We start from the raw sequence: 13,778 nt of genomic DNA, 5'->3' as shown, positions 1-13,778 counted from the left end.
CTTTATTGTTTCCATACTGTTATTAAGCACAACGAACGTTACACAGGTCGCTAACTATGATAACAGCTTTATGACCCAGTCTTCAGACTGAGCTCAAAGCGCGGAAAGCCAGCACGTGACCAGGCGCTTTCGCCTCAGGTTCGAGGCTTGCGATGTGATTGGATGAATCGTTGATGACGTCCCCGAGTGTACCAAGATGGCCGCTCAGCGTATAGCTATATCTAGAGGGAGGAGTAAGATGGCCATGTTGAAGTTTGAGCAGCAGCTATGTCGCACGGGCATAGTCATGCTGGAGGCTGCGCTTGTGGGGCTGAGAGGACAGAGACCCCGGAACGCGGGGTGGAGTACGGGCTCTACCAGAAGATTGACATATACAAGCTGCAGTGTCTGAACGAGAGCCTGGAGGGCAGCGGGAAGAGCGTGTTCAAGGCCTGGGAGGAGCGCGGAGACCGGAGCCGGGTGACTGACTCTTCCTGTGCCTGTCAGATGTCACATTGCCTCCTGTAGAGTATGAACCATGGGGGGTGTCAGCCATGTGTACAGTTGTGGGGAGCAGGGCAGATTACAGAATGTAAACTACAGTTTCTATTGGCAGCACCATAGTGGATCGAGGGCACAATCAGCACCTTAGTGCATGCTGGCACGGTGTCAGTATGTGGCATTGGGGTGAATGTGGGGGCACCTGTTGGGGGGGGGGGGTTATCTGCTACTCAGATCTGACTAATAACCCAATGTATAGGGCAGTGCCACATAATTATGGGGTCAGAGGTCTCCCTAGTAAATAACAGACTTCTGTGGGTTTCCCCTTTCAGCATATCTGCGTCTTCTGGAGAGAATCATACAATTTACAAAGCGAGTGACCCTACATATACATTATAGGTACATCTTATCGTGTGCTCTGCTGGAGTCACAGCCCAATTGTAGCACAGCGGCTCTTACCACTCTATTGGCTGCATAGCTAAAATATTTTGTCCTTCCTTGCTCTGATAGCTTAGAATCCCCCCACCCCCCTAATTACAGGGGTAATCAGCTGATGAATCAGTTCGTCAGCCACTCGCTTCTCCACAAGTATGGAAGTATTGATTGGCGAACGACAGATGTGCCGCAGTTCTAGTGATCAATTTTAGACGAGTCGATTCTTGTTTGAACTAGCGAGTGACGTCACCGCTAAATGCCCGTTTAGAGACGATTATCGCTCAGAATTCGCTCATCTTCCATCTTTTGAGTAATAATTGTTGTCTAGACGCGCGGCTGATACTATAGTTTCAGCTGGTATTCTGCTTTGAGAACAAATCACATGTATGTAGAAAAGTGGTTCAGCTGTCTTCTGCATACCCTCCTTGGAGCACTCAGCTGTATACCAGTTGTGTGCTCTGAGAAGACAACAGCTGTATACAGAAGATAGCGGTCCTGCTTGTACTCTGTATACAGCGTGAGCTTCATTTACACACTAATAAACTGTTAAGTAGCTAATTAGCTATTTAACAGCTTATGCAAAGTGAACGCTCAAAACTGTCACTCACACTGCCGTTTGAGTGATCATCTTGCCACGTAAATGCGCTCAACGATTATCGCTCAAAAGATGGAAGATGAGCGAATTTTTAGCGATAATCATTGTCTAAATGGGCCTTAACTCGTTGGCTCTAGTGCAGCCTGTGTAGACTGACAGATCATCATTGGCTTGTTCAAACGAGAATCGCTCATTCATTGTATAAGTGAATGACAAGGACTGAGTGCTGTTTAAACTGAGCGTTAAGTAAACAAGCCTGCATAAAATGAATGAACAATTCTCCTGTCATTCAGTCATTGACTGCCTTTAGATGGAATGTTTGTTTACTTTCGCTAGTTTGAATAATTCTTCAACGCTATCGCCCCTTCTAAAAGCACTTTGGTCTGAGTAAACGAAATGTAAAGGAGTGCTGATTGACACATCTTGTTGAGCAGTGCTGATTACATTGTGCTGAGAATTATCCTGTGTAAGGCCGCCTGCAGACGGGCGGAAATTCCGCGGCAGGATTTCCTGCGGAAGCTGCCATAGGATTGCGTTAACAAACACAATCCTAGGTAGACGGCCGCGATTTGTCTGCCCGAAATCTCGGGCGGCAAACAAATCGCGACATGCTCTATTTCTCGCAGAGACCCGCACAGAAATCTCACTGCCCGGCCGCTGGCTCCGGTCTGCGCATGCGCCGGTAGCCGGCACATCAAACAGCCAGGGATGCAGGAGCAGGTGAGTACGCGCTGCTCTCTGCAGGCGCTTGGGCCGGGTCCCGCTGCGAGAATTCTCGCAGCCGGATCCGACCCGGCCGCCTGCAGGTGGCCTAAGGGCACATGTCCATGACAGTGTCTTCACCGCGTATTACATAGATGTTGCACGGAGGCGTGATATGTGGTGAATGGAGTCAATGAAAGTCAATAGACTTTCAGTGATTCATGTGTGCGTGGACACTACGTATCGATGCTCAGGAGAAATAAATCGCAGCGTGCTCTTTCTCTGCGAACAATGCTGTCCGTATGCAATACATTGCATGTGGGCAGCGTTTTCATACAAAACCGCGCTCTTACCCATGTTTGCAAAATGTGTAAGACGCTGTGGGAAGACCAGCAGCATCTTACGCATACACTCATGGGCATGAGCCTTAAAAGGACCTTAAACTGCTGAAAACTAGCAGACTTGTGGTTGCAGGCCTGGACTTCACAGGCATTTAACTCAGGAACATTAGTCAGTGCCCACATAAATTAGGGCTCATGCCCGTGTTCTGTCCATGTGTACAGCTGACTGCACGGACCCGTTACAGTAAGTAGGAGTATTCAGACGTGGGTTTTTTACAGACTGATGGTCTGTGTAAAACAAATTACAGCATATCTAATTTCTTACGGCCCATTTACATGTAACGATTATTGCTCAAAATTCGTTCAAAAGAGCGAATTTGAGTGATGATTGTTCAGTGTGAATGTGAAAAAATTACTATCTTGTAGTTCACGGTTGTTTAAGCTGACTTCTCAGTACGCTTAAAAAAAACCTTGATGGCTCGCTGGCTTTTCGTCCTGTGTAAATGCTCCCCACTCAGTGCTTTCCATAGAAGCCTACGGTCCAGCAGCAAGTCTTTCAGCTTAAATGCACTGCACGAGTGCTGACGACCTAAGAGGTGACATCAGCGCTCGAGGAGTCGTCTAAAAGACTGTCGGCCCTTTAAAAAAGACCTTTAGACAACAGTTGCTCATTCAAGTCAATGGTATGTGTATGGATTGACAACTGATATGTGCTCTTTTTCATGGGTCCTTTCTAAGTGACACTAGAGAAAAAAAATCGGGTGCCTCTTCTGTTCTTCTCTTGCATAAAAAGAAAAATGTATGACACAGATGAACACATACACGCTGATTAGTCGGCCTTTTTTCCCCTGTGGACTGAAAGACCCGCTCATCTGTCTATTAAAGGGGTTCTACTAGAATTAACTTATCCATACGGTACATAAGTCTGAATGGTGGTCTTGCCACTGAGACCACCACTGATTCTGAGAACAGGGGTTCCATATCCCCCTCTTCTCACTGCACTACCAGTAGCTAAGAGGCCATTGAGTGAAGCGGTGGTTGCACAAGCGTGACACCACTAGTCATTTTTTAAGGGGACTGCCGGAGGTAGCCAAGTACTTGTACTCTATTTCCTTCAGCCCCATTGAAATGAATAGAGGCATTGTCCGAATGTTGCTTCATTCTGTCTGACGTCACTGCGGGTAAATGAAGAGAGTCCACCAAGACTGGAAGTCGGGCACAGACCTGGATCGGTGGTGGTCTCAGTGGTAAGACCCTTCCCGATCAGACTTTTATCACCTATCTGTAAGATAGATAATAAAAGTGAAGTCTGGTACAACCCGTTTAATGTTTCTTTGTGTGATTCTGTACCTTATTTTATGTTTTACATAACCACTATTAATCTGTGAGGATGTTTTCAGTTGGCACATGCTTGATATGACTCTTCTTTGTCCAGTTTGTAGAAAGCGATGATGATGCGGAATTGCTGTTCAATATCCCGTAAGCATGTTTTATCATTTGGAAGGCCCTCTCTTCATTACTTTTGTAGTTACTGTCTGATCATTGTTCTCTTCTTTGTTAGGTTCACTGGCAATGTGAAGTTAAAAGGGATTATTCTCATTGGAGAGGATAGCGATGCCCACCCTTCAGAGATTAGATTGTAAGTACCAGTTACAGGAGGAGAACAAAATGTTCAGGGTCATAGATTTCAGTTTTCCTCCATTCAAAACACCCGATATTACATGTCCTTTCAAGACCTGTTTAGGGTTTTTAAACCTTGATCTGTAATGTCAATTGTATAGATAAAAGAATTTTGTGTATCTCACCATCCCACCAACACAGGGACTTGATGATTATTTTAATAGTGGATTTTTACAGGAAAATCTTATTTTATTTTTTTGAAATAAAAAAAAAAAACTTTCAAGTTTCTTAATCTTGGTCACATAGGGGACTTGAACTAGCAATCGTTTGAGCTTATGCAATATTTTACATCACTGTTGCCATATTTTGCATTTCTGCAGTCAATTTATTAACCCTTTCCAATCCGGCTGCTGAGCTGGTTGTGCTGCAGGTCCTGAAAAGCCACTAAGGATGAACTGCAGCAGGTGTCTTCCCCAGGGTGGCGATAGAAGGGCAGCTCGGAGCAGCAAGTGGCTTCCCCGCCAGTGCTAGAAGGGCAGTGTGGGGTCGCCAGAAGTGTTTTTAAATTTCCCTGCGGTGTGTTTTTTTTTTTTTTCTGGCGGCTGTGGGGCAGAAGCGCGCACGGTGGCCAGGCTGCGCTCCGCATCCTTCATGGCCGAAGTTGGCAGCATTGACAGCTTTCGGTGGGGAAGCGGCCGCCACGCAAGTTAGAGCCGCCTGTCTGAGACAAAGCCGTACGGAACACAGACCACGGCCGAGTTACCCTACACATTCAACCGGGGTACGGCTGGTTTGCTGACACTGCTAGCTGCAGCCTGTGCATTGGTTTGTTCCAGCGCTGCAGGCTTCACCTGAAGGACATTTCTCTTCTTAGTTTGACATTATTAGAAGTTAATAGTGCCATGTTACAGTGGAAAGATGGCAGTATTTACAGATGTCAGAAAGAAGAAAAGTTTCCTTTAGCTGAAGCCTTCAGCGCTGGGACAAACCAATGCAGTGTGCTGCTAGGACCTTCCTGCCTTGGCCCAATCGGGAGCTAGGGGTGTTTTAGGGGTGTTCTCCCTGTCAAACCCCTAGCTTTCGGTGGCGTCAAGATACACTAATACCAATTAGGGCTCATATCAACTTGTGTTTTCATCGCGCATTACGCACGTGATGTACGGTCGCATGACACACGGTGAGTGGTGTCAGTGAAACTAAATGGACTATCATTGATTAATTTACATGAGTGCATAAGCACTGTTTTTAGATACGCACGTCAAATAGATTGCAACATGCTCTATTTCTCGGCGTAAAATGCAGCCTGAGCTCTATTTTCTATGGGCAGCGTATGAAACGCTGTCCACACGCAATACATTCTTTATAGGTAGCAATTTGTATGCAACCCTGCTATGGAACAGCAGAGAAAGTCACACTGCGCATGACCGCGTGCGTGAGATACATGGTCTTGCACAGTGCACTTGCTGCTCATACGTGGTCTCTGCCTGCAGAACTGGCTTCACACAACACCTGCAGCATTTTACCCATACGCCGGTGGACACAAGCCCTAAAATAAAACTATGTATTAAAAATAGTAAACTATCTAACAACAACCTGAAGCGTCACAATATCCATCCTGTAATCCAAAACTAAATGGCGAACACGTTCCTGTGCTTTATTTTAAAATATATAATTGAAAGTTGTTTTTTTTCTTCTTTTGTATACATTACACCTAAAGAAAAAACGGAATAAGGGCTTTTACCCACTATCGCTGTGTTTTCTTTTACTGCAAATGTCAATGTGACTTTCTAAACTTAAAATCGCAAGTTTGCGCTTCTGCATTTTTTTTTTTAAACATTAGAAAGTCCCATTGACATTTGCAGTAAAAATAATCGCTGCGACATCGCAGCGTTAAAAAAACACTAGTGTGTAAAAGCCCTAAAACTTCAGTGAAAAAGTAATAAAAAAATAGACCTGTGACACAGGAAAAAAAGCAAAAATTAATTTTGTCGGGTCAGGAAAAATATGGGGTCATAACCCCACCCCCACCCCTTCCAAAAAAATTGCTGAAAAGTGTCTGGTTCTGGTTACAGAAAATGACAGTGAAATGTGAGGCTGTTCTCCTGTATTATCTGTTGGCTGAGATTTATAATTGTAGAACTTCACTTTTATTTTACATTTTTATGCGATTCTTTGTCTCACCCAGATTTAAGAACATTCCTCACATGAGCTTTGATGATGCTGAAAGGGAAGCAGATCAAGTGTTCAGTCTACATATTGACACCACTGGAGAACTAGAATATCCTACAAAGTATGTATTTCATGTATCTGTATTTATTCTTTGTCCACCAGTCTTGTATTAACCCCTTTAAGACCAAACTGGTTTGTGCCCTATGGCCCTTTTACGTGGGCCTAGAATCTAATGATTCGATTTGTTTGCATTGAGTCAGTGTCCTGTCTATTGGTAGCAAGTAATTCCTGTTGCCATGGCACTAGGGCACGTCCTGCTGGCACATGGCGCTTACGCTCTGAGCGTTGTGACGTCTGTTGGTATTAGTGTTTCCTGACGCCACTAGGAAGTCCTGGTAAAGACGAGTGACAGCTGGGTCCCACCTGAACCTGATAGGCTGCACAGCTTGCTCATCAGCAGGTCCTGTCAGGCCACTCTCAGCTCCTGGCTCACGGCATTGACAAAACCTCCTGGATGCTGGCTTCCTGGCTTGTCAGCCCACAAATATTCTCTTCTGTGCTCCTCCTGTCTTCCGTCCTGCCTGCCTGCCGTAATAGAATGTCATGGGTGCTGGTGTGCTGGCTTCTAGTTGTGATACAAGCTCCTGGCTGCAGGTCCGCATCACTCCCACTCTGAAAGGCTCCCTGCTGCTGGTCTTTATTGCCCGGCCCCTGTACCTTGGCCCCTGTACCTTGACACCTGGCCTCCCCATGCAGCTGCTTCTTGGGCGGCTTGATCGCGCAAGGCTGGGCGCTGGTGCAGTCTATTCCCCGGCGGCTGCTCTGTCCCACGTCAGCTCATTGTACCTCCCCCGCTGTTGGAGGTCCAAAGGCACCACTGACAGCCACCGGTTGGCACATGTCACTGCTGCTCCAGTGCGGGACAAGGCAGCTGAGACAGGCGGCGGGCCACACATCCGAACGCTCCTGAGCACCGCTAGGGCGTGCACACTCCTCACATCTGCAGCGTTGGGGGAGAACCGTACTGGCAGCAGAGGCGGCTTGTATGCCTATTTCTGCTGCACACGGTGCGTATACCCGCAGCATACTATGGCTGTAATTGTATTTTCCAGGTTGTCATCCCGACAGCCCCATTTACAATGGAGGTTGCCCCCTGACCTCGGTAGGGACAGGAAGAGCCCTTAAAAGCACCTCCTTTTCCACCATTCCTCAGTGTCTTACTGTCCCTATGGTGGCCAGATGCAAGCTCCAGGGAGATCCACTTACCAGGGGCACTTAGTGCCGAAGATCCCCTGGAGGGAAGAGGGTACGCCCCTGCACTGCCATGGAGCTGTAAGCCGCCGATGTAGCGTAGGTCTCCTTAAGCGGGTCGGCATCTTTCGGCCGCCAATGCCGCGATTAGGTAGTTCCTCCTGGCACGGGAACGGCAGTTGTGGCCTCCCTGGTCCTCAGCGCGAGTACCGGTGACGTCATCTGGCATGGTGATGTCATGTGCACAACGTAGGGGGCGTGGCTACCGGAGCAGACCTGGAAATGGCGCCAAATTCAAATGAAGTTCTCCATAAAGAAGGCTTTACTTCTACAGAAGTTATCCTGCTGCTGCCAGAAGTGCCTCAGCATGTCTACACGCGACAGCTCAGCACGAGATGGAGAAACAAACCCTACAAACCGTGAGTGGCTATGTGCCAAAAAATGGAATATGCAAACTTGTCATCGTGATTGATTGGATGCATATATGTTCCATTCTTCCCCTCTTCCCCAACTTCTTGTATGGTTTACATGGAGAAGGAAGGTCCAAAGCCTAAAGCAGACCCCAGGGAAAAATCTAAAGTGTGTTATCTGTAGTAAAAGATTAGAGGATAACTACAAAAAACCCCTAGGTGAAGAGTGCACTGGGAAGATCCTAGCGGAGGAAAGGGCGGCGTTTAAAACTGATTGCAGGCCTCTATGGCATCACTCTCACCCTCAACCCGGTCCCTCACGGGCCCCTAAAAGGTCAAGGCAGGTGGAATCGGCGAGCTCTATCTCTGGTGAGTCCCTGGAACTCCTATCAGAGGGAGAACTAGAAGATCCACCATTGTTACCAGAGGATGAGGAAAAAATACTTTTTTTTTTTTTTCCCCTCAGACTACATAGGGCACCTCATAAAAGCAGTGAGGGAAACTATGCAGATTGAAGACCACCCACCCAGGACAGTCCAGGACAAAATGTTCAGGGGCCTTCGGTCAAGAAGGAAAACCATGTTTCCTGTTAATCAGACCCTTCAATACATTATCACGGATGAATGGCAAGAACCAGAGAAGAGACTGTCCGTCTCAAAAGAGATTAGGAACCGGCTAGCATTTGCTCCTGAAGACGTCCACCTGTATAGAGACCCCCAAAGGTCTACATACAGATCGCTAAGGTGGCCAAGAAAACTCTTCTACCCTTCAACTCTACCCTGAGTTTCAGCCTGCATAAAAATAGTAGTTTGTTAGGTTTAAATGACACTTGTTCAGTTTTTCAGATGACTTAAGGGAGGGGTGATTGTTTGCTGTGCTAAACACAATGACTTATGTGGCAGTAGACAATGGCTTTTTCTTTGCACTAGTTAAAAACCTCCCACCTAAGCCAACAACATATACAGTGTTTACTTAGCTAATGCTGCAAGTGCAGCATTTTTTCGAATGAAGCAAAGAGTGTTTGAGGACCGGGACCTTTGTAGGGATAGCAAGATGCTGGTCTATAAAGCTCTTGTTCTACCAACCCTGTTATATGCTTGCGAAACATGGACTGTCCACAAACGTACCTTAACTTCTGGAACGATTCCATCAGCGTTGCCTTCGAAAAATCCAGCAAATTTTTTCAAGGCAGGCAGACAAATGTCAGCGTTCTTTAAGAAGTAAAGACCACCAGCATTGCAGCGATGATCCTTTGCCATCAAGTTTGCTGGACTGGCCACATTGTGCGAATGCCCGACTACTGTCTCCCAAAGCAATTGCTAGCCTCTACTTAAGAATGGAAAACAGAATGTTAGTGGACAGCAAAAGAGATTTAAAGATGGGCTTAAAGCTAACCTTAAAAACTGTGGCATGGACATCGAGAACTGGGAAGCCCTGGCACCCAAGTGCTCAATTTGGGGGTCAGTTGTTACCAAAGGCCCTGTGAATTTCGAGTAGGCATGAATAGAGGGCAAAAGAGAGAAGCATATCAAGAGGAAGCGTGTCAAGCCAACCCTTGTTGGAACAGTCTTCCACTTGGATTAAGAATAGGTCTCTCTAGTCCTCTACAGACCCACCACAAAGCCCCCATACTTGGAAGACAATCCTGTTTGGCCACGAGTGATAGACTATGATGTTGAATGAGGGAAATGGTGAGGATTTCAAATGATTATCTTTACGTGTAGACGCTCAACACTTCTTAGTAAAATTCATTCGTTCAAATGACAATCATTGCATGTAAATGGGATAGTGTAGATAGCACTATTTTCTCAACCTAGCTTTAGACTCCTGATGGAAGATTATTTATCTGCATCCTAGAAATGCATCAAGTATTACTCTCTCGGTTTTTCGGTTTAGCCAAACTGCAGGCTTTCCATCCCCTGGGAATCCAACGTAAAGGTGATCTTGGGCATTAGAAATCTAATGTGCATGGGCGACTATAATCTCTACAGAAGAGCTGGTGAGGCATGGATAGATTTGTTTTCTGTGAGTCTGTAGACTTTCCTTTATGAATTTCCAGTAATGTGAACATTTTACATAACTTTCTTTGGCGTATACTGAAGGCCCTTTTACATGGGCCATATACTGGAACACTGCAGTGTGGCAATCATTAGCCAGTCTTAACATCTCCTAAATGAAGTTAACCAGAGTGCAAGGGGCTTGGCACTTTCTAACCCACACTATTGAGAATGTCTATTAATTGAAATGATGGTAAATTTGCTTGTTTTATTTTTTAGTTGGACATCATGTAAAAGAATCCTAAAAAAAAGTTTTTCTTTTTCCTCTACAGAATTTCTCGCTTTTCAAATGTATCTCATCTAACTATCCACATTTCCAAAAATTTTGGAGCTGAAAACACCAAGATTTACTACATCGGTTTAAGAGGAGAATGGACAAAGGTGAATATAAATCCAAATAAGTCATTTAATTATTCCGCTACAGCTTCAATGTAAGATGTCCAACAGGGTATTCTTACCGTCTATTGCCAGCCACTCCGCTGTCGGAGCCTCTCTGGCTTTAGCCAGCAGATGACACCGTTGTATAACAGCAAAAAGAGCCTTTTAGGGAACCCTGAATCCAAAATTGGATTAGAAAGGGTTAATGTCCCATCCTGACAGTAACCCTGCCAAACTGCTGTTTTGCAGGTGCCAGGGGTCGGACCTCCATCGATTTGAAATTGATAGCCTGTCCTGAGGATAGGTCATCAATCTTAGGCCACGGTCACACAGGGTGGATTCCCGACGGAAATGTCGCGGTTTGGCCGCAGCAAAAACCGCGACATTCCCGCCAGGAGAACCGCCGCAGCAAAAGCCGCGGTGGCTTTGAAGCGGCCCGGCCGCTTGCTCTTCCGTGGCGGCCAGCGCTCCCATAGAGGAGAGCACGGCCACAGCGGAAAAAAGAAAGACATGCTGCATTCAGCAAATCTCCGCTGCCGCAGCAGCGGCTAATGCCGACTTAGCTGCAGTGCATTTGCCATCCCGTGTGGGATTTCTGAGAAATCTCGTCCACATGGCTGGCTAATCCCGGGATTAGTGGCCGCATGCGGATTTGCCGCAGCAAAATTCCGCACGGAATTTCCGCAGCAAATCCGACCGTGTGAACCCAGCCTAATACCGTATATACCGGCGTATAAGACGACTTTTGAACCCCGAAAAATCTGCTCTGCAGTCGGGGGTCGTCTTATGCGCCGGTAATATAAAAAAAAAAAAAAGTGTAAAAAAAAATAAATTTATTACTCACCTCCCCCGGCGTTCTGTCGCGCTCCGGCAGGATGTCGCTCGCTCCGGCAGGCTGTCGCTGGCTCCTCGTCCCCGGCGCAGCATAGCTTTCGGAATGCGGGGCTTGAAATCCCTGCTTCCAGAAAGCTAATACACACGCCGGCAGCCATGACAGCATTGAATGGCTGTGATTGGCTGAAGGCGCACGTGTTAGCAATCACACCCATTCAATGATGTCATTGAATAGTGTGATTGGCTGAAGCCACGTGCGCCTTAGCCAATCACAGCCATTCAATGATGTCATGGCTGCCGGCGTGTGTATTAGCTTTCTGGAAGCGGGGATTTCAAGCCCCGCATTCAGAAAGCTATGCTGCGCCGGGGATGAGGAGCCAGCGACAGCCTGCCGGAGCGCGACAGAACGCCGTGGGAGGTGAGTAATGAATTTTTTTTTTTTCTCCACTGTATACCGGCGTATAAGGTGACAGTTGGGGGGTCGTCTTATACGCCCCGTCGCCTTATACGCCGGTATATACGGTAGTCCCAGGAAATGCCTTTAACAAGAAAGTGTGTCTATGAATCATGTGACCTGAGTAATAGCAGTGCCTTTTAGGTGGAAATTAGTATGTTGGAAACTGCCACGGTGCATAACTTCATCATGTATCGGTTTTGCTCATAGTTTTATGGTGGAAGAGAGGTGAAATCTGTTAAAGGTAAAGCTGTTTTGTAATTCTCTTTTTTTGGGAGTGGCAGGCTGTGAGAGCAAAACTAAAGTTCACATACAAAAACTTATGTAATTTTTTTTTTTTTTTAAATATAAAAAAAAGTTATATAAGAGTGCTACTTTACCATGTCCCGTTTTCTATAGTCTTGATTACACAGATGGATACCAACATTTTGAACTTTTTTTTTTTTTTTCTCCTGTCCAAAAGGGTTTTTCAGCTGTATGTAATTGAATACGGCCCAATGTCCACTGGGGGATTTGAATTGCGGAAGATCTGCAGTTCATGCCGCCGATAGGGAAGCCTAGGTGTCTGCACATCTATTAAAACACACAGATTTGCTTTCCAGATTCCGCATGCGAAAAATAAATTGCAGGATGCTCCACTTTAGGGCGGATTTCATGCTGACCGCTTCCATTTAAGTTAACGTGTCAACTGCAGACGGGCTGCGGATTCCGTGGGAAAGTAGAAGTTTAAAAGAGGACCAGAAAGTGTAATGTGCGCCGGCCAGCACTTCCACACATCCGCAGTACAGAAAAAAGAACGGCATAGCCACGTGCGGTCGCCAGCCGCGGGCACAGTTGGATTCCGCTGCCGTGTCCCGCATGCGGAATCTGACCCGTCCGTGGACATGAGGCCTAAGTCCTCATTAGCTCATCAGCTGGGGTTGCTGCAATGGCTCCATACATTGTGCAGTTGTCCCTTCATGATATTGCAGACAAAACTCTCATACATTTTTAATGAGGGCTATGCCTGCAGTATATTGCTGGGCCACCGTACAATGTATGGAACCAATATGCTTTTTGTTCTACACAAGGTGACAGCCAGCCAGGCGGTGGACCTCAGATATTGATTACTTGTGTGAGTAGGATGTATTTTTTTAGTGGTATCATCATTTAATATACCATATAATGTATTAAAATCTTATGTTGGGTGGAAAAAAAAAATATATATATATATTTTTTTTGGAGGGGTGAGGTGAGGGCTATGCCAAGCCCCGCCATTTAAAAGTTTCATTGTCTTTCATTTGAAACCTGTTTCATTCCAACAACCCAATCCTTGTACACGCTTGTACAGTGCCATAAATCCTGCCATGTAGTAAACATGTATACAGGATGTATAAAACTATTGACTTATTTTATATTTACAGGCACATCGACATGAAGTGACAATCTGCAACTATGAATCTGCTGCAAATCCAGCTGATCATAAAATAACCCAGATCACTCCTCAGTCTCATTTTATCTCCTAGTGAGTGCAGCACACCACAATAAGTTTTGGGTACACCTTGGTGGAATATGCCGGTTCTACTCCTGTTCCTTGAACTTGCCTGCAGAGATGAAAACTGTCCAGAAAATGTTTAGAAGCAACATGAGCAAATGCCAAATAGTAGTTCTTGTAATGTGACAAGACGTTATATGCCTCTTAGGATTTATGTATAGCAGTTAAATAGCTAATCACAGGGCAAATGTATCAGCAACACAATATGCCCCATACACTTGGGTGGAGATATTGTTGGGCTTCATACTGAAACTTGTTTGGTATTGGCCTTCAGAATATATTTAATTAATAAAGTGTTTACAGTATTTCCTTTCTTGTCCACAAATCTCCTTATTTCAAGTATATTCTTTTTTCTTAATCAGTTAAGCTTTTTATAATTTTTGCAGTCAGTGGATAAGATTGCACCACAGAACAGTCAACCAGATAGAACCTCCTCCCTGGAGCAGATTGTCATCCTACTACCATTATAGATTATGGAACACATGGGTTTGCAGCCATTTCCATTATTAATATTTTAT

General features: G+C 45.7%; 1 protein-coding gene across 1 annotated transcript; it reads left to right on the top strand.

Moving 5' to 3' along the window:
- Positions 1-205: 205 nt before the first annotated feature.
- On the top strand, positions 206-13,569 carry PITHD1 (PITH domain containing 1). Its single transcript, XM_066574117.1, has 6 exons — positions 206-459; positions 3,989-4,032; positions 4,115-4,192; positions 6,359-6,463; positions 10,333-10,441; positions 13,130-13,569. The coding sequence occupies exons 1-6, from the start codon at positions 268-270 to the stop codon at positions 13,229-13,231; spliced, it is 630 nt and encodes a 209-aa protein (XP_066430214.1). The 5' UTR covers positions 206-267; the 3' UTR covers positions 13,232-13,569.
- Positions 13,570-13,778: the final 209 nt, after the last annotated feature.

Source organism: Eleutherodactylus coqui, chromosome 1, assembly GCF_035609145.1.
Source record: "Eleutherodactylus coqui strain aEleCoq1 chromosome 1, aEleCoq1.hap1, whole genome shotgun sequence".
In the NCBI taxonomy this organism is placed as follows: Eukaryota; Metazoa; Chordata; class Amphibia; order Anura; family Eleutherodactylidae; genus Eleutherodactylus; species Eleutherodactylus coqui.
This window is presented reverse-complemented; position numbering and strand designations above follow the sequence as displayed.